General features: G+C 39.3%; 1 protein-coding gene across 5 annotated transcripts in view; it reads right to left on the reverse strand.

Moving 5' to 3' along the window:
* Nucleotides 1-20524, reverse strand: part of PLXNB2 (plexin B2) — a 249814-nt gene that overhangs the window by 20332 nt on the left and 208958 nt on the right. For all 5 annotated transcript variants that reach the window (XM_015852624.2, XM_015852618.2, XM_015852631.2 and 2 more), the window contains 11 exons: nt 12570-12706; nt 11741-11908; nt 10043-10151; nt 7697-7924; nt 7048-7224; nt 6521-6660; nt 5405-5505; nt 2965-3194; nt 1738-1919; nt 908-974; nt 659-805 (listed from right to left, as the gene is read on the reverse strand). In XM_015852624.2, the coding sequence (XP_015708110.1) occupies nt 659-805; nt 908-974; nt 1738-1919; nt 2965-3194; nt 5405-5505; nt 6521-6660; nt 7048-7224; nt 7697-7924; nt 10043-10151; nt 11741-11908; nt 12570-12706 (1686 nt within the window). The remainder of the gene's footprint in view (nt 1-658; nt 806-907; nt 975-1737; nt 1920-2964; nt 3195-5404; nt 5506-6520; nt 6661-7047; nt 7225-7696; nt 7925-10042; nt 10152-11740; nt 11909-12569; nt 12707-20524) is intronic.

A 20524-nucleotide genomic window follows, 5' to 3' on the forward strand; every position in this document is an offset into this window, starting at 1 on the left:
CTTGGTCAGCACGCCCTTTTCCTGCAGGCAGTCTAGGTAACAGTCGAGTGACTCTGTGAGTGAAAGTCCTATGGCAATCTCTTCACATCAGCCCTCCCATCAGCATCCCTCCAGAATACGCAAGCAGACTTAATAAAGCTCTTTGCTAAGTTTCTCTTTTGACACTGCAGATATGTCACTGCGTCCTTCTCAGTTGGAGACAACCACAGATGACTACTAACATGTCAATAAAAGGGGAATCAGAGATGAAAAAAATTCTTCTGACAAGCAGAAATCAAAAGGGAAAGAAACAACCTGAAGCTGAAGCACGACGCTAGAGAAAGAATTTAACAAAAATCAATCACAAGTTAATTTAGATGGAAGAAGAGAAGGAGGTAAACACCACAGCAACTCCTCAGGCAGACCTTGAAAATTATGGAAGGGATTTACTGAAGTGAATTTCATAGTGGTAGGACTGGAATTTAATGCTTAGAAAATACATTATAACTCTGTTTTCCTGCTTGGAGACTTGCTTTGGTCAGACCATCTACATTATTACCCCTGATTCAAATTTCCATGCAGATCACAGGAGTTCAGAAAGTAGGTAGAGTCTTAACACCACATGTCTTCATTATAATAGGAAAGTACTTTTACAACATATTAATAATGCACTGCTTACCAACTGTGTATACTCTACATCATCTCCTAGCAAGCCTGTATCATTCAGTGTATACTTGGCTTTCTTCAGTACAGCATCCACTGGACCTTTTTCTACCTGGTGTTTGATGGCTTTGAACAATTTGTAAAGAGGCTCCCCAGCATTGTCCTGTTAAAAGGAAATAAAGCAAAAATCAAAGGTATACTCAGTGCAGCATGTTTAAGTATTAGTGATGAAAAAACCCCAGAGGCAATAGACTTCAGCTCTTACCTTGAGGTACTGATATAAACAAATAGACATCCAGTTAGACAACATTCTCTCAACAACTGTTTCAGATCTAAAAATAAATACAACGCCAAGTAAGTTAACAGCACTTAATGAGAAAGTTTTAAAGAAAAACGTTGCTTGAAAAATAATATTTTTTACATGCTTAACTGCAGGCACTCTACTAATGCAATGATTTCCCTACAGAGTCTTGAGAGCATGCACTTGCTTTATGATAAGTGCTTTGTATTGCTCATCACTCCTGAGTACCTTCAGCTCATTACTAAAAAGCACAGTCTTTATGTGAAACCTTAAACTATGTCTATTCCATAAGAAGAGCAAAAAAGATTAACCCAGAAGTGCACATACTGGGAAAGCAACCCTACAGATTACAAAGCACATGTGCACAGCAAGGCCTTCTGTAATGGATCTGAGATAACGAGAGGGTTAAAGACATCAGTGCAAGCTTTCATTGAATACATAATGAAAGCCGATTATGTGTGCTCATTATGGAGATGACGTGTGGTATAAATGCTAGATAATTTGGAATAAAATCAGATTAAAAAGTAAATGAAATGTTCATTATTGTATTTTTGAAGTAAGGTAGATGCTGATACAGATTCTATGTCATAGCAACTTGAATCAAGAAACCTGTTGCCAACAGTCCAGCTTTTGACTTCCACAGCTATTTCTGGTGAAGCTGTCTTCCTAATATGCTTGGGTGAGGTTGTTTTTGACTTCCACAGATAGCTGGTGTTTTAATACAGTCATGCTGCAAATGAAGTACATTGTCAGGAAAATAGAGAACTAAAGAATAATACAACAATCATTTGGACCTTCTTAGCATCAGCTTTGGGTTTTTGGCCACCACGTACTGCTCCATCAGTTCTAAGAACAGCGTCCTCATGATGTCAGTATAGTATTCTAATTTTCCATGTAAAGCGACCGTCAGTAAAGATGCAAAATACACTTTAGCTCGAGCAGAGAATTCCCTTTGGTTTTCCAGCGTGTGAATAAACTGAAATAAAAAACAAATGGAAAATCTGGTCAGTTGACATTTTGTGAAGAACCTCAACACTTGTCTGCATTAAGAAGATGAACAGTATTATTTTAACAGCAACCTAAACACAACATGGAGAAGTTTTCAGAAGTTTGAAAAAACTACTTGTAAGAATATGTTCCTATCACTTGGTTTTACATACAGTCTACTAATCCAAGGAATGCTAATAGATTTTAACCAAAGCCTTATGCAAATAGAATGCTTTAATTAAAAAAAAAAAAAAAAAAGGAAGAAAGAAAAATAATGTGTTCTATGACATTTTTTTAAAATGGAAAATCAACTCTCCTCTTTCCCAAATTCCCAGTCCTTTCACATCATATTATAAAGCCACTAATCTAAGTAAGTGCACCTGGGAATGCACTCTCTTCTGCCAGAAACTATAATGTTACCATTAACTAGCTCAACACTGGAGCCTCATTTAAGAATAAGAAGTAGGAGCCTAAATCTATATTTAGGTGTCTGACAATCAGTTCAGTTTTTGAGAGTGAGCAATTAGATATCTATTTGGAGGAGATGAGTACTCATCAATCATTTTCATGAATAGGGCGCTTGTTTCTGGTTGGAGGAGCCTATGGCTTAGACTGTCTGGGAGAGTAGTCCAGCTGACAGCTTCCAGCAGGTAACTGGTAACGACAGCACCAAGCTGAACTAAGAGGGAATCAGCACTTCTTTGGCCATATTTCTTAAAAAGATAAACATATACTAACACGTAACAGCAAATTTTATGGCAGGTAGTATCTTTTTTCCTGCAGCCACTGTAATGATGACTAAGGCTGCACTACATGCTATGGCTGGTTCTACAGAAATATGAACACACCTGTCTGAAACTCCAGGAAGTTCTGGCTGCAGTGCCATAAATTTGGCTTTGGTTACTATGGAACCAGAGCCTTAAGAAAGTGGCTTATTTCTATGGACTTCGATTCATTTGTACTTGCAAACCTACTGTGTTGAACGCCAAGGTACGCCAAGCTAGGAGACAAAGTGAATCTACTTCAATACTCACATTAATGAGAAATGATTTGCTATTGAGGAGGTTGGAGAACTGGTTCAGAGCCTGCTCCACAGTCTGCCGCCGAGCCTCCGGAATATCCAGCTTCCCTGTAATCATCACATCCTTCTCCCCATCTTTGGAGGGCAAGAAGAAGACTCTGTCTGTGTACGTTTTGTAGTCCAATACTGGGATTCCAGCTTCATTTACATCATTTGTCTGATCCTCCATCTCTATCATTAGATCTGGAACGCAGTTGAACAGTTGATTTAAAAAAAAATGCTATCTTTTTTTTTTTTTTTTTTTTTCTTGGTAGCACAATCTATTTGGGTACCACGCAACATAGAAGAAGTAACTCATCACTGAGAACTCTATCTCAACTCACATTTTCTCTTGTTACTTTTGCCAATTATCCTGTTAACTATGACCACAGCTAATCCTCTGGTGACACGCGCATCTGTCTCTAGCACAGATGGTTTCCTTGTTTACATCTATTGAAGGAGAGCCTTAATGGATGTCTGAGTGAGTTCATACATACGAACCTGGGATTGTAGTGAAGAGCAAAATACAGACACAACAATCCTGTTTTTTCATTTCTTTCAAAGTATGTTCTATTTCCTCTGAAGAAATTATTTTTAAAAACACATAGCAATGCAGGAAAAGTAGAGTTTAAAGCATAAAGAACACTAATTTAATTGAGAGGAAGGGAATAGCAGGAAGGAAGAAGGCTAAATGTCTTGCTGAAATTGATGGAGACATTTATGTGGGATTCAGAAGCTTTGAATTTCTTAAAAAAAACAACAGCTAGGGAATCATCTTTCGGAAAAGCTATGTTAGCTGAAGGATTTCCAATTACCTTGTATTGTTGATTGACTAGAATACCATGTTAATTAATATAGTGACCTCGTGTCTCTGCAATTTTATTGCTCATATGCATTCATTTACCCCTTTATTTTAGAGCAGTCAGGAAACCCTAAGAGAGAAAGCATCTTGTGGTTTCCAGCCCTGTGGTATATGTACTTCTTCCCTTATGCCTCTCTACTTGGCTATTATTGGTCCTTTGTACTTCAAACTGTCTGTACTTCATGCTGTTGTCATTATAGCTTTACAGTGTGGCTCCAAAACATGTTCTGACTTCAGTGTTTCACTTTAACGTTAGCCAAGGTGGATGCAGTTTGGAAACTGGATTACTTGCACACAATTTCTTTTTCCCCAGTGCTTGTGCTAAATGGAGCAGAGAGGAAACCTTCAACCCACCAAACACCAGGAGTCTGTAGTACCCTCCAGAGAGTCAGCAAGAGAAAGGCACCTTCTCCTTTCAGAAATGAGCATGAGGTTGCACTGGGGAGGCAGTGGGGGAGAGCCGTTAAACTTGATTGAACCTTTCACATTTCAAAATGCAATTTGAAATGAAGCTTCTCTAGGAACAATTTTTGATTCAAAGATTTGCTTCTGGGTTGTGTCTAGAACATGGAAAGAGTCAGCATTCCAGACAAAGAAAGTTGACACAAAGAAAGAATGTTCTGTCTCCAAAATTTCTGTAAAACGTGACTTGGAGAGGTTTCAAGCATGGCAGAAGCCATTGAGATACCCACGCTCCTAACATTAGTTTCAAACTTCAGCCTCAAACTGGTGCTTAATTCAATCCTTCTTGTTTGCTGCTGTCAACATGAAATCATATACTTCTCTCTAGAATAAAACCTGTGGCTTTTTAAGAGGGATTATTTCAACATGACCCAACAGCAAGTCTGATTAGATAATGAGGTGACATTTCATGGTAATCATTTAGGCCAATATTTGCAATGTTTGCATTTAGATGCTTAATCTAAGCATTGCAACGAGTGGTTAAACATGTAGAAATGCTGAGCCTACACTCCTCCCTCAGATGATGCTTTTACATTTACACAAAACAATTAGCTAGCTTCTCAAATCAAGTATAGGGTCTTAGCATGATAAGCTGTACAATATGCTATTTCTTTCCTGCATGCTTGCCAATTATCCCTTTGCAGACTGATTGCTGCAAATACATTTTGCAGGTCTGAAAATCATTTCTTATGTAATACTTGGCACATATTGCTATTGTGCTAAATATTATGTGGACGGTTAGTCACTGCAAACCTCTCTTTCCTCTCTGTCAATGCACTCACATTAATAATGTATGTGTATAAATAACTATAAATAACTCCTACCTCAACTATTTTTATTTTGCAATAGAAAACTATGCTTCCTTTAGACTAAATCTATCCATTTTCTTTAAGAACCTCAATTCCATATAGTACTTAATTTATGACTATTATACATAATATCAAATGTTTGTTATGTGTCAATATCTATAATCAAAACCATCGAGATCTACTTTGTATTATTTGTTCTCAAGAGACAATTTTAGCAAGATAGCATTACTGGTCTTCTGACTGCTAAGGAGAACTCACACAAGTGCAAATATCCATCATACCTGTGAATTCCTTCTTGCACCGGTCTCTGACACTCTCCTCCAGGCCTTCAAGTTGTGATTTAATTTTTTCATACTCTCGTTCTGCTTGCTGGCTCTTTCGTCTTTATGGAATAGAAATAAGATTTACAAAAGTTACAAACTCTAAAAGCAAATAACTTGCGACAGGGCATAACTGGAAGACCATTCTTGTCTTAGATTTCCTTTTGAACACTAGTGACAGGGAAAGAATGGAGAAGGGGAACAGCATCAGTAGCTTAAATCTTCATTTAGTGCCAACCACCCTGGCACCACCACAGGCCATCTACTTGAAAGCATGCTGGGGCAGAGATCTGAAAACCAATAAGCACTAGTTACAGGTATTTCAACATACAAGTCCTACATATTCAGTACAGAAGTTTAATTTGTATGTACCAAACAAAGGCTACTTGCAGCAAGTTCTACACTAGGTTTAAGACATCCAGGGTATGCATCAAGGAGCAAACCAAGGAGGCTACAGGACATCTGTGCTTCTGATACACACCATTAGAATGAAATCCACCTACTCTAAAGGTCTGCACATGAGGTCAGTGTATTACTAACCTCAAAATTATGCTAAGTAGGTCTCAAGTGAAATACAGACATTATTCTGGCCCTTTGTGTAGTGTGAACATTATTATTAATCATGAAATTTGTCTGTGGGTAACATTTATCACAGCTTGGATGACCAAAACGACCACTTAGCCAAATATGTCCAGCTTGGAACTACAGTGCTGACTGAGGCAGCATAAATGGGGGTGGATATGTATGCAGAATAGGTTATATCCTTCAGGAGAGGCACCTTAACTGCCATTTCAAGAATGTTATGTGCGCCACTTTGTTTGTAGTTGTGCACTACACAAACCTGGGACCAATTGTGCTTATGTATAAGGGACAGACCATGCTGACTGACACCAGAGAATTTGGTGTGTGTGAGAAGAATAAATTGTTGCTCCGACATATTTTCAGCCTTATCTGATTTTCTTAACCCTACAGCTCTTAAAATTCATAAAGATATTTTGTTGGTTGAGCTCAGAATAATCAGGTAGTACCTTCTAAACTTTAGGACAACAAAAAGACATAATTAAAGGAACTTCTTACCTGTAACAGATGATAGAAATGATGATGATTGCTATCATAGGAATAAGTACCAGTGGCAAAATAAGATTCAGTGGGATGTCACTCACACGTGTATCATATTCCACCCTTCCGAGGACCCATTCACGGAGTCCAAATTTCACCTAATTAGATAAGCACAGGCATTTGTCTCAGGAATTGCAAATGGACAGTGACTCACTTTTCAACTGCACTCTAAATTCTTAGTAATTCTTACTAAGTGAATTTCTAGCTCAATTTGTCCAACAAAAGAAACATTCCTGAATATTTTATACAGAATTTAGGTCACTAGCACTTTATTCTATGAAATAATTATACTTTGCTTAGCAGAGGAAGACAAATTCCCAGCTTGCCTAGCTAGAATTTCACACTTCTATGTAAAGAATGTACAGCTCAGCAGCTTGGGAACACTCTTTATATGTGACATCTTCTAAACAGTAGGCAGAAGCTGGACGAAGAAAGAACTTCAAGGAGATTTTTATGGTATATATTCTATTGAAAAGGTAACCTACAATGAATTCTGGAAGGTTATTGATCATATCCCTCTTCTGCCTTTTCTTTGGTTGTGGCTGTACTTCAGGTGGCTCACAATACAAGTCTGTTTCGGTCAGTGTTTTTATGTTGCAAGGCTCATCACCTACAAATGCCTGGGCCTCGTCTATCGTCATGGCTTTGTTCAGGTTACTGCCCTAGACAGAAAACAAAAGGGTAAATCATTAAGGTAAAGTTTTGGGAGACGAGAAATCCTGAGTTGATAATTTCTATTTGGATCATTTTGAGCAGCAGGTTTGAGTCATACTGTAGTGTACAGAAGAGCAGAGTGGAGGGGAATTGTGAAATTCCTTCTCCTTTTCTTCTTGATGCAAGAAGAAAAGTTCCCTCCAGTCCTTGAGAGCTCCTTGGGATAAGAAATTTCCAGAGGCCAGAACTCAACAGGAGTGGAGTCCTGGGGAAACCCAAAGTATGACAAAAATGCCCCTGAAAAGAGCATGGGAGGGAAAGGAGAGACAATATTTATCATCTAGCAGGGGCCAGGCACTCTAGAGTTTTAAATATTATACCAAACAGCTGTTCATTTTAGTTATGAGTTTGTGAAAGAGGAAAAATCCCACACATGCATCAAGGACAAAGTGAGTAACAGTCATCTCTTAATAAATTTACCTTTGCATTTATAAGTTTGTTGACTTGCTTTTTGATGCCATCTGTGAAATTTTCAAAAGTTGGGTCTGCAACGTATGTAAATGAATGGCTTTCATTTTTCACAACTAACTGATAATGATCCATTAGAATAATAGTGGTAATGTTATAGTTTTCTGGATCTTCCAATACGGGTAGTGAAGAAAAAACCACTGTGGTTTCATTAAGTCTTGCAACGTCATTTCCAACAAACTGTAAGAAACAAGACAAGAAGAACATGAAGGTGTTAGAGTTTGATAATTTCACACTGTAGAAATAAAAACACAGGAATTGTATCTTCTTTATACAGCAAAAATAACACAGTATGTGTTACTTGCTAAAAAGAAAAAAAATAACAATGAATCATAGAATCATAGAATCACCAAGGTTGGAAAAGACCTAAAAGATCATCCAGTCCAACCGTTCACCTATTACCAATAGCTCCCACTAAACCATGTCCCTCAACACAACATCCAATCATCCCTTGAACACCCCCAGGGGCGGTGACTCCACCACCTCTCTGGGCAGTCCATTCCAGTGCCTGACCACCCTTTCTGAGAAGTAATATTTCCTAATGTCCAGCCTGAATCTCCCCTGCCACAGCTTGAAACCATCCCTTCTAGATAGGAACAAATTGTTGATTTATTATGTTCTAGCAGCTGACCCCCCCAAAAAACAGCTCACTTTCCATTGCCTCCAAATTCTATGGCTCTGGACAACACTGGGATGGCATCAGTAAATTGCTCTAAGACTAAGAGGTTTACATGGGAAATTTAATCCAGATTATCTTCTGTACTATTAAGTGTCTCAAATGAGTTCTTTTTACTGACACTGTAGAATACCTTGCTAAAATTCAAGACAATTACAAAGTGAATTTCTGAATAAAGTTTACTAATTGTCACTCATCTATGCAAGGTAACAACTCAATTGATCTGCCCCTCACCTCACTCTCAGTTACATAAATGTTCTTATCATACAAAATCCTTCAGCCATTCAGTTACATAAACCACAGCCAACAGCACTAACATGAACCCTCAGAACTTCCTCGATTAACACCTCCGTTTCTTTCTGAGAGGAATCAAATGCCATCTGATAGCTTCTCCCCTAAATATTGATATTCCTACAGAAACAGAAGCAAAACAAAAGATTAAGAAGAATTAAAAAGAGTATGAAGTGTATGTAATGTAGACTTCAGCTAAAAAGTCGAGGAGATGCTGAGCATACATGAAGAGGGGCAGAAAGATACATGGGAAAATAATGACAAGAATGCTAGTTTAAGATTGTCCTGGGTTTTAAGGTAAGCAAGATAATTATACCTCGCAGTTTATTGACTGTGAAATTGAGGCAGTTTTCCTCTTAAAATTCTTAAAGGATAGGACCTAAAATCCAGCTGTCTTTTGCATACTCTAAAAGTGGAACCACACATAAGACACTAGAAATGCAGATAAACAATTCCATAATTATTTTTGAAAGTGAGACACGCTACAGTCTTAAATTGAAAAGCTAGCCTTAAAAAAAAGCCTTAAAACACATTCTTACTGGAAGATTGTTTTTTAAGCTCTCAATCTTTGTATTAAATTGCAATCTTCATGAGAAGTCTGGGAAATTGAGACCTACAGATAATGTCAGTTCTTAACATAACATGCAAGACAAGTTTGTTTTCTTTTTAAACTTTACTTATTTTTCATGCCTTTTTTTTAGGAACATGCTACAAGTGGAATATGCTTGAAGCAAGAAGAAGAAGCTTTTTTGTTGAGCACTGACTGTTCAAAGCCAATAATGCAATACTGTTGGAATTTCAGACAAATTGCTAAAGTTTGCAAGGAAGGAAAAAGACAAAGACAAATTACACCACTTACAAATTTTGAAATATATCCAGGTTACAATTCAAAGCTTAGTTCTTCTAATTCATTTTGAATGAAAATAATTTTAAAGCAGATGATTACAAGGCCCAGGTGAATGTAAGTCAAGATGGAAGGAGTGGGCTTTTCTCAGACTGAGATCCAGAACAGATGCCCCGGTGGCGCAGTGATAGGAATGCCGCCTTGCAACACTGGGGCCTGGGGTTCGAATCCCCCCTGTGGCGCAAGTGGTAGAAGTGCCGCTCTGCAGCACAGAGGCTCGAATCCCGGGGGTTGGACTCGATGATCTCTAAGGTCCCTTCCAACCCGCACGAGACTATGATACTATGATAACAGAACCAGAAGCCAGTTCAAATGTCACTCCACCTCAAGCCCAGTGAATTCAAGTGGGCAAACTCATGCATTGTTTTAAGTAGATTATTTGTAATGCATCCAGTGAGATGCCTTGTGGGGGAAAAAAGAATATTACCGTTTTGGAGCTCAGTTTTCCTGATTCAGGACGCTCCGCATGTACCATCAGTGAGAAACTCTGGATGAGTTCAAACCCAGTTCCAGTTACTGTAATATTTCTTCCTCCACTGAAAGACAAAATTAATAAAGAAGTCAAGTAATTGGCAAAATACTACAGCTATTGACTGCTTTATCTTGCAGCACTCCTACTTCCACTGAAAGCAGTTATGTAACTGTTATATGACATGTAGATATTCCACACAAATAATTTCTGTTAAAGTTATTGATGACAACAGCATTCAAAAACAGCAATGTCAACTTCAAACCAATTTTAAAATAGCAGAATAGAAAAGTGCAAGTCATTGTCAGTAGCTTTTCACTGATGCCTATTTTTGTGTGCTTTACTTCTGCAATGTTTTTGTTCAAATCAGTCTACCTACCACACGCAGTGATAAAGGTGAGTGTATTCTCCATAGATCTGCAGGGAACTGGTTTCCCTATTCCTTTTCATTTGCAACATATTCTTTAGAAGAGAACGTATTCACATAAGAAAAGGAATGCATGCAAGTGGCCAATGGGAACTGAAGTCTTCTAAGTAACACAGATTGAGAAGGATAGCAATCCTCAGAGCAATCCATTTAAAATAAGGTTCAGTTCATAAGGAGTTAAAAAGAAGTCTTTTAAATACCCTGGAGTAAATCACTAGTGATCTCCCAAAGAATCCTTGATGCCTCTAAAATACCCAAACAAAAATCAAAAGCAAGTATCAACACAACAAATTTTACATAAGAATTTCTCCCTATACACGAACGCAGGTACCAATCTATCTAAGAGATGTCATGGATGGTTTTATTTTTATCACCCTGTCTTTAAGGTCATGATCTTACACTTCTTTTTCCTGAAAGAAAAACTTCACATGATTTCTCTCTGTCAGACTGTGCCCAATAGGCAGAATGGTCAGAGTATTAGGGAACAGCAGAGACCAGCATGAGGAAGGGTCACAGCCTGTCCCTGAACCATTTGCAGAATTAGTCTCAAAGCCAGAGGAATGGCAAGAGAACATTTAAATATTAAATTGCTACAAACAGAAGAGAGGCATGCTTTTCTTTGGTTTCACAACTGATAATACATCAGCATTCTTCCAGAAGGAATATTGCTACCAGCTGGAGTGTTAAGTAAGTATCAATATAGGACAAACCAGTCCTTTTAAAAGCCTTACAGAGCCCTGATCTAGATTTCCTAAAGATATAGTTTTCCTCACATGACTAAAATATGATAAGCCATAATATTCCTCTGTTTCCAGCTTGTTTATTAAAAGCTGAACAAAAAAGAAAGGTTGGAAACCTTTTGGTTAGAAACCTTTTTTTATATCACTTTCAGGTGATGATCTTTCCTTTAGAGACAGTTAAGACCTGTGTGCAATACAAAGATCATGTTGTTTGACCTCTTGCTGAAAAGCTTCAAATCTCTTTGATACATGCTTATTTAAAGGAAGCTCATTACCTTCCTTGGTTTCAGTCTTCAGCTTTGAAGTGATGAAAATGTAGAGGTAAACAAAATACTTTCAACATCAGCTGTGGTTAAGAAAGTTCACAGACTTTATGTATTTAAGTTTGAGAATACGGTAGTTTTTTATTTCAAATGGTTCTATATGGAGGAAAAGCTACAGCATACTCTAACCCAATTGTAAATGAAGTTACAACAAACATTTCCTTACCTGCTGAAGCTATTTATGGGCTTGAACTTGGTGACAGTAGGATTCTCACTGTATGAAAACTGCACTGGTACAACAATTTTTGTTCCCCCATAGTGCATTGTGACTCCAACTGCTTCAACCTTGCTATTACGTCCTGTAACGCAAACAATCTCATCTCCAAATTCAGTGCTAGATTGCAGAAGATAAAGAAAAGGAAACATTTTCAGTTACTAATGTTACTGTGATCTGTATTCTTTACTGTAGAACCTCATAATAACAACAATAAAAAGCTCTGGTTTTGCTAAGCATTAGGAAGTTACATGAGTAGGCAACATTTTCTCCAGATCATTTAGAATTTTTAAGCAGATATGAGAAGGAATATTGTACAAACACAATGTGATGTCAGCAGACTTCATCTCACTCCATTTTTGGGGGGAGAGAAGAGCAGCAATTAATAAAAGGATCATTAATTGAGAGGAACAAGTCAAGGGGCACAATGGGATTTAAAGTGTATATGTGGATTAAAAGTGTATATGTATACAGAACCACTGAGGAGATACTGAGTGAGAGCGTGGCCAGATTTGGAGCAGCCAGTCAATTAGAGTGAGCTGAAACTGTAAAATTCTATGCATAACAGAGTTCTTCAACTTTGGTGATTTTTTGCAGCTGCCTCTTCCAGCTGAAGCCTCTGAGTGTTTGCATCTGAACATTACGTGCAGAACCACATTGCACAGCATGAGTCACTACCACTAAGAGATAGACAAAAGATTTGTGTAATTCCTAAAGGCCAGAAGTGGTTGGTGTTTTGTTAGGATACAACTATGTATTGTTAGTTACCCAGGGTACATACACATTGCAAGGCTGGCTACCGAGAAAAACACGAACATCCTTCTTGGAACCAGTTGCCAGGTTCATACCAGTGATGGTAAGTGTGGTTCCACCTGCTTGTGGACCACTTTGGGGTCTTATTCCAGTAGGGTGAGGGTCCTGCAAAGAGAAAGTGATCAAACTATTCAGAAAATTAATTAAACTTGACACCAGTATTAACTGGTGAGATAATAGTAGTTTAATATTATTACCTGAAAAATAATTAGATAAAAATAATGAAGGACAAGTCTTCTCAAATAAAAGTCTATCATTATTCATGGTGAGCAAAGGAAGAAGTAACGTGATGTGAATGCACTGATGTTTTCTTCAAGCTTTATTTGATAAGGCTTTAGATGAACTTAAATTTCCTATTTGCAATATTAAGAGTTAACTGCCATTAAATTTGTGTGGGCTTTGTGTTGAATTTCTTGTTTTCATACTTTATATTTCTCTTTTACTTATGTCTGAATCTACCTTCACCTTTCCTTACCCCTTCCTACATTCCACATCAATGACAGGAGAGACAGAACAAGTTTTATAGAACTGGTGCTAAAAACCAAAAAGAATTACTTAAGATCCCATTTATCTTGTAGGACCAATGAGCTTGCAGTGAAAAAAAAAAAGAATGGGAAACACTGAACTTCTCTTTATGCGCCTAACAGCTTGAAGATGATTTCTCAAAATCAATTGAAATGAGATTCAAAATGTCATGAAATTTTTCAGAAACAAAAATTTCTAAAGTAAGTTCACTCCTTTTGTTCTCAATTCATTCTTTGTTTCTGTGACTGCATTCCCAGAGATATGACAAATACTACAAATTAACAGTAAAGGCTTTTCATGAGAAGTGCAATTTAATTACTTCATCCCTAAGTAGTCCCTACTCCCAGTTGAGGAAATCATTGCTATTCAGGACAGCTCTGAATTAAGAGTGTGAGTGAAGCCATGTAGGAGGCTTGAGATCACCCAGCCTGGCTTCAGCACACGCTGCCTGCCAACTTGCTAAAATGAGTGGATTATGGTGAAGTCTTAGGGCAGCCATAGGGCACTGGTCTGTGTAGCATATACAAGACGGTAAAGAGTGAGGAGACCTGGCAGGTCACACTGATGGTTGGACTTGGTGGTCTTGAAAATCTTTTCCAAACTAGATGATTCTAGTTGATTCTAGATGATTGTGGTTGGTGACTCTGCACATAGCAGGGGGGTTGAAACTACATGATCATTATGGTACTTTTCAACCCAGGCCATTCTATGACTCTATGAATAAAGCAAGAGCAATAGCGAAGGCATCTGAGGACCTCCCTTGCTGATTAGGGCTTACCTGATCACCATTACATATGGCATAGATGCTCACTCAGTGGACTAGCCATGCTTGGAGGAGGATAGGCCTACCTCAGAAACAATTTTGCTGAGTAGTCACATAGCAAAAATCTTTCGCTTGTGTTATTTTACTCATGGAAAGACTGCCATCTCTGTGTCAGCTTGCAGCTACAAACAACGGTTCATGAATGTATGGTGGAAGAAGGAATGATGTACTGGAGTTTGGCTGAAAGCTCAGAGAGCCGCTGATAGATTTTCAACAAATAGCAGGAATTTGTAAAAATGCATTCAGTTGAGCTTGTGGTTACTTAAGAAATTTGCTTTACTGAGGCACTGACATTACAGAAACATAGAGAACTTGTACTTGCTGTGCTTGTTATATACTTTCATGTCTGAGCAACTTCCCTCTGAAGGAATTCATCACGGTTCAACACACTTCACAAATCCACAATGACAACTGTAATTTGCTCTCAAGTCATTGAGCTTTAGGAATATGCTTTAACACTAATTGGGTGTCAATTGCTTTTCTTCCCTAAGAGAAATCTGTTTGTAAACCCTTCACTTCTCAAGATGTACGATGCTACAGCACGTGACTGCTCTCATGAACTAACCTCTGATTTCTTTTTAATTTAATACATCACTTGAGTTACAACATCTCATGTAAGGAATTGACTCAAAGTAATTTTTAAGCATAGTTTAAATAAAAAGGAACATTGATTCAACATAATAGAGCTGAGTAAAACTGCTTACTTAGATCTATACAACCCTCTCTGTTCATACTCTTCTTCAGATTTAATTGCTTGCTGATTTAACCCAAATTGAAATTACACAAGAGTAAATAAAAGATTTGAGTAGGTTAGTTTTAAAAGTCACACCTGAAGCTTAAATTAACATGTCTAGATCTGCTCTTCACAGAAGAGTTCATTGGTGGTTTTTTGAAGCCCAATTTTGCCAATTAAAAATACTACAATTAACGTTGTATTGCTCATAAAAATTTACCGAACACCTTACATTTAACCTGGACGGACAGAAAACCATGCTTTTTATTAGCTTCAAATTATGTTTTGATTGCTACACAGTGTTAAGTACATCGGACTACTATATTATAACTATATTATATATTATATAATATATAACTATATTATATTATAACCAGTAAAAATCCACAGCAACAGATTGATGGACATGGAAGGGACGACTTTCAGAAGTCAACATTCCTCAGAAACTACAAAAAAAATTAGTGGACAAATTCTTTACCCCCCAACCTCAAAAAAGAAACTACATGGACTGTGTAGCCTTTTTTTCTAAACTCTATCTGTCAAGCTTTTATACAAAGATAAATAATTACATCATTAAAGCTCAGTAGAGGTATCTGATCCATAACTTAGGCAGTGCAACAGTTGGTTCAGTTGCTAACAATCAGGAAATACCAAGCAAGTCATGAACTCAAAGCAGAATGATTGAGAGCGATTTTCTGAGGTACTCTTTATTGGCAGCCTACATTTGCCTCTCTATGAATAACACAACAGCAGTGTGGATGTGAAACAAGTACCTGTTCCATTTTCTCCAGAATTTCCTTTTTTTTATTTATTTTTATTTTTATTTTTATTTTTTTTATTAGGAAGACTCTGGCTCTGCTAAATGGAGCCAGGCTTTTTGCAGTGGTGCCCAAGGACAATTTCAAGAGGCAAACTGAATCCGCTTAGGACATTCCTGTTTGAGGAAAAGCCACACCAATTGGCTTCCAGAGATCCCCGACAACCCCATCCACTCCCTAATTTTGAAAATACCATGAGCATTCTAGGGACCACATAACGTGGACATCTCATAAAGATGATCTAGGCTGAACTAGGCTCTGTGTGCAGAGGAGTTTTTCAGGACGACTACTAAAACAAAGCATCGTAAAGTAACAGCTTGTTAGCACAAACTTGACAGGAAAATAATTTCAGTAATTCTAATTTGCTGTTTTCTGTTTCACAGTTTTTCCCTTTTCCCTCTCCTCTCCTCTCCTCTCCTCTCCTCTCCTCTCCTCTCCAGGGCCTTCCAGTAAAATAAGTAGTTTAAACAAATTGCTGAGAATTTTAACCCTTTTAATAACCATTTTATTTCAAAGCCAACACACAATCAGTAAGCTTTAGCGCTCTTCTAAAATCCTCACAGATGGCTCAAAGCACAAAGCTGCAGCAGCCCACCTGGTGGTCATCTTAGAGTATCAACAAGGGAAAAGTGTAGCACACCTAAATGCTTATCCAGAAAGCATTTTTCAGAAATGCAGTTATGTCAACAAGATCAGCTGGAAAAGACATTTTTTTCTGAATGCTATGATAATTTAAAAAAAGCCTTCCAGCAATGGTACAAGGCTTTGAGAAGAAATTTGTTACCTGAGGAGGCAGCCCCTATCCATTCATAACATGCAGCAAGAAACTTACTCATACCTCCTACACTGCTGACCACAGCCCCCCCATAAGACCCCTCCTTGCAGAAGAAAATGAAGGCAAAGTGGTAAATCCTTCACTGCTAACATGGTTTCTTCCCTTTTCTCTTTTCAGTTCCTGAATCAAAAGCACTCCTGCACTCATAACAGATACTACTTCCATTTTCATTCCTCTGCATCTCCGTATCTGTTTGCTCAGTCAAAATGTGCCTGGAGGATGCCATACTTACTGCAACACTGCACCACAGTGCTTGCTGCAATTATGATGTTAAGCAGAACATTTGATTAGGTGTCCTATATGGAATTCATAGCAGCCTTGTAATAATTCTTCTGGAAAACATCAGCTCTTGTGAGGGCTTGGCAGTTCTTCATTTCTCATGGACACAGTAACATTTAAACAACCCAAGCAACATTAATTTAACTCTTGTTTTATAATTCCTTCAAGTGTAGAAAATCATAGTTCATGTACGTTGCAGTCCCTTTCTTATATTGCTTGAAATGGGAAGAAACTCTTTCAAGTTGCAGTAGTCCAGGCATTGGACACATTTGGTCACTGGACAAATACTGTTCACGTCTTCCACGTACACTGTGTCTGAATGAGCACAAATCTCTTCTGCAGTGACAGGTTCCCTCATGCCTGGGCTTTCCAGTTGCTTGGTTTTCAAAAGCCTGCTCTGATGTTTGCCAGTTGCTCAGTGGCCTGTCAAGGCATGTAGGTCATTTCTTAGCAGAAGAACCTCTCACCTCCCTACCCTTTCGTGACCAGGTTCTGTACTTGTAGGATGTAGATTTGCAGTTTTGATATGTGCATCCTCAGCTGTGCTATTTGAGGAAGGATCTCTTCTCAACAGGTGTACTTTGCTTCCAACAGGTGTAGAATGATTTATCCTAAAGAAACAATTTGCTCTCAACAGGATTTCTTGCTTGTAGGTCAGAGTAGATTTTAGCCTGCCAGCTGTGGGAAATTTGAGCGTTTGTATCTCTTACATTCCAACTTTCCTTAAATCCTTCGTAGTGATAATACTGCTGAGTGGAAGGTCTCAAAGTGCACCTGTGACCTATCTCTCCCACGCTATACCAGACTGCTGGGTGAGTACTCTGAGTTGATGAGCTGGTTTCCAGGGCTTTGATAATCACTAGGTAGCTTTGGTGAAGGATAATAATAATGCTGTGGATCGGTTACCTGTTCTGCCTTGATGACTATAGTCAGCGCTGATCCCGTTGATATAGCTTACCTGAAAGTAGTGGTTATATGCTCCAATTTGAAGCAGCGAGACGATGACAGTTTCTAAGCAGAATCCTTGCTCATTGCTTATACTACATAACATTCAAACAGTGTGACATTATTCTGTAGCAAAAGAGTTTATTCTCTTTGTAACACTAATGAATACTTGCAACTTGCACTCACATTCCTGTGTACCCTGGCACCCTGCCTTGTCCCTGCATCACGGACTGACCTGAGCTTCACAAATTGTATTTTTGGGTTGCACCTCACAGTAATATCATACTCTTGTAACAATCTGTCCTCTGAGATACACTGTGCTTCGTCAGCACGCAGGTATGAGGGGAAAATAAAGTCCTGGCAGAAATGCTTGCACTGGCCCAAGCATGCACATGACTTCACATCCAGGCTGCTTTCCAGTGTCCTGTTTTCTTCAGCGCAGCCAGAAACCTTTCCTTGCTTTCTGCTTGCATCCTCCTCTTCATACTTGCAAATTTGTTCACAGAAATGCTTATATATTATTTGCTATAGTTTCATGCTTTCTGCATGCTGGAGGGTAAATTATCTCTGTGTCTGTTCCACTTATAATCACATTTAGCAGCAAACTTTCTTATTAGCAACGTACATGACTGCTGCTCCTGATAGAGCTACTGCAGCCCTTGGAGCACTTGCATCTGAGCTCTTATATTTTTCATCTTGTTTATTAATATAGGATGAACATTTTCATCTTTTATATTTTATTGCTTGCAGTCAGTCTTTTTGCACAGTTAGGAAGGTGACTTGTTATTTCTTTAGGTTTCTGATTACAATGCTATTAAAAGATAGTTTTTACAGGCTGAAAGTGCTCCTAGTGTTTTAGATGTTTGTGGTCTGCTGGTGTCCAATCGAAGCATGGCTTTTATCTGGCTAACAGCAGGGTTACTTTTTTTCTCCTTCCTGCTATCCAGCTTCTTTGCAGTTTTTCCATTAAAGATACACAGGTGCAGCACAGAACCCTTCCCCCAGCTTCCTTTTCACACCCCTGACTTGCACTTGGGATGATCTGCCATGTGAACTAATGTTCTTTTTCACTCCTTATGTTTATTTGCTTTTGCAGCTCTCTTGGTTTACATAGTTGTGATGAGCCAACTCATTTCTGGTCCCTCACATAGCATCTATGAATAAAAGGACTGCAGTCCTATGGGGCATCACTTAGGTTCTGCAGATTTTCTTTTCCAGTTTCTCAGCTTTTTCTAATATTCTACTGCCAAGCAAATCCTGAAGTTTTTATATTCTGTGGCATGGCTCTGTAAATAAGGATACTAACTGCTGTATTACTGAGCTATGACTGGAAATTTCTAGCCCAAGAGCTGCACCACTGAGATAAAAGTGGTCACCTTTTGTCCTTCACTAATGCAGAAAATGGGAGGAACAACCAGCCACCAAGGAGGCTACTAGTGAAACACAGGGCAAGCCAGAAATTCAAAACAGTTGGAAAGCAACAGAGGATGGGAGACCAGTGGAGATGTGAAGAGACCTTGCATAATGTCTGTGCTTCAAGGGGGGATGCTGGAGAAAAAGCAGGCTTTCCAGACCACAAGCAGAGGCAAGTGGGAAGGGTAAAAAGGACAGTGGCAGAAGATATCCCCATGATGCTGCGGGAGTTGCCAGCTGCAGTACGAGGGGAAGCCAGCAACAGATGGATGTGTCAAGTGGGTGTAGTGGGCAGCAAATGGCAGATTGGCCTCAGCTCCCTCCTGCCAGCTCCTGCTGCAGCAACCTCTGTCCAGGGCTTTGCCTTTAGTGGGGCTGTGCACCCACAAGCACAGTGTGCCCCTGTGCTTCTGTACATGGGAGGTGTGGGGTGCTATGCTGGAGGCCTGAGGAGGATGCACACATACATGTGGGCAACAGTCACACCAACATACAGAGCGCTTTATTGCACTGCATTTATCTCATCTGTCCTGCCTCCAGCAAGTATCCTTCCTCTTCCCTCATCCTGATCCCAGCTGCAGTTGGCTCTGGCTGTTGAAGCAGGTCTGTAAAACAACTCAGTTTTTACCAAAATTATCCCCCCTGCCCCACTCAGAACTGACTTGTTCTGCCAACCCTTGCACACAAAAATTAAACACATTAAAGGCACAGTCCATGAAGTGCTGAAGGCGCTCACCACCTTCATGAAGGTCAAAGTGTCATTTCATGGACTGTGAAGGTAACCACAGGAGCTAAATTAAGCTTCTGAATAGGGTGTATGAGCTGTTCCTTCCTCCCCTCCCCCCCGTCAGACATGGGGACCTGTTTCCTCAAACACACCACCCACTCACAGGACAGCGGGCGGACAATTTCCATTGCACACACTGAGTTGGCCCACCTTGTAGACCTGCAGGGACAGCACAACCAGGCTGGGTTACACCAACGCGGGCTGGTGGGCCAAGCCCTGTCCTTCTGGGGCTGCTATGTGTGAACCTGCAGCTTGCCCAAATGTTTCCAGGTGTGCAGGCAGAGTGTATGCCAAGTGACACAGGCTGACTGCAGTGGGTGGGAGGCTTACGCACAGAGCTGATATTGTAAACAATGGATGGTTAGGACTGTGGGTAGCATCTTTTTGTCCTGAGGCAGAGACCACATCATTTTCTGAACAGACTACAGAGTCCTTCTGGCAGCTCTGATGGAGAAATGGAAGCACATGTGGCTGGAATGCCTGCATATCATATACCAGTGTTCACTGGCAGCTTTCAATCAGAACCCACAAGCACCAAATGCAGGGATATATTTTTAAGTGATGCCTCAGATGATAGAGAATTAGGTCTAATAATATCCACGTGAGGAAGGGCAGCTTCCCAAAACCTCCAAGCTACCCAGCTCTCCTGGCCCCTGTGCAGGTTGACGCACAGCCAAGATGTGCTCCAGAACTTTTATTACTATCCAGAAGGATCATACATAGCCACTGTCCTCTGGCAGCAGTTCCAGACTGCTGTGGGTGTCT

Source organism: Coturnix japonica, chromosome 1, assembly GCF_001577835.2.
Source record: "Coturnix japonica isolate 7356 chromosome 1, Coturnix japonica 2.1, whole genome shotgun sequence".
Classification (NCBI taxonomy): domain Eukaryota; kingdom Metazoa; phylum Chordata; class Aves; order Galliformes; family Phasianidae; genus Coturnix; species Coturnix japonica.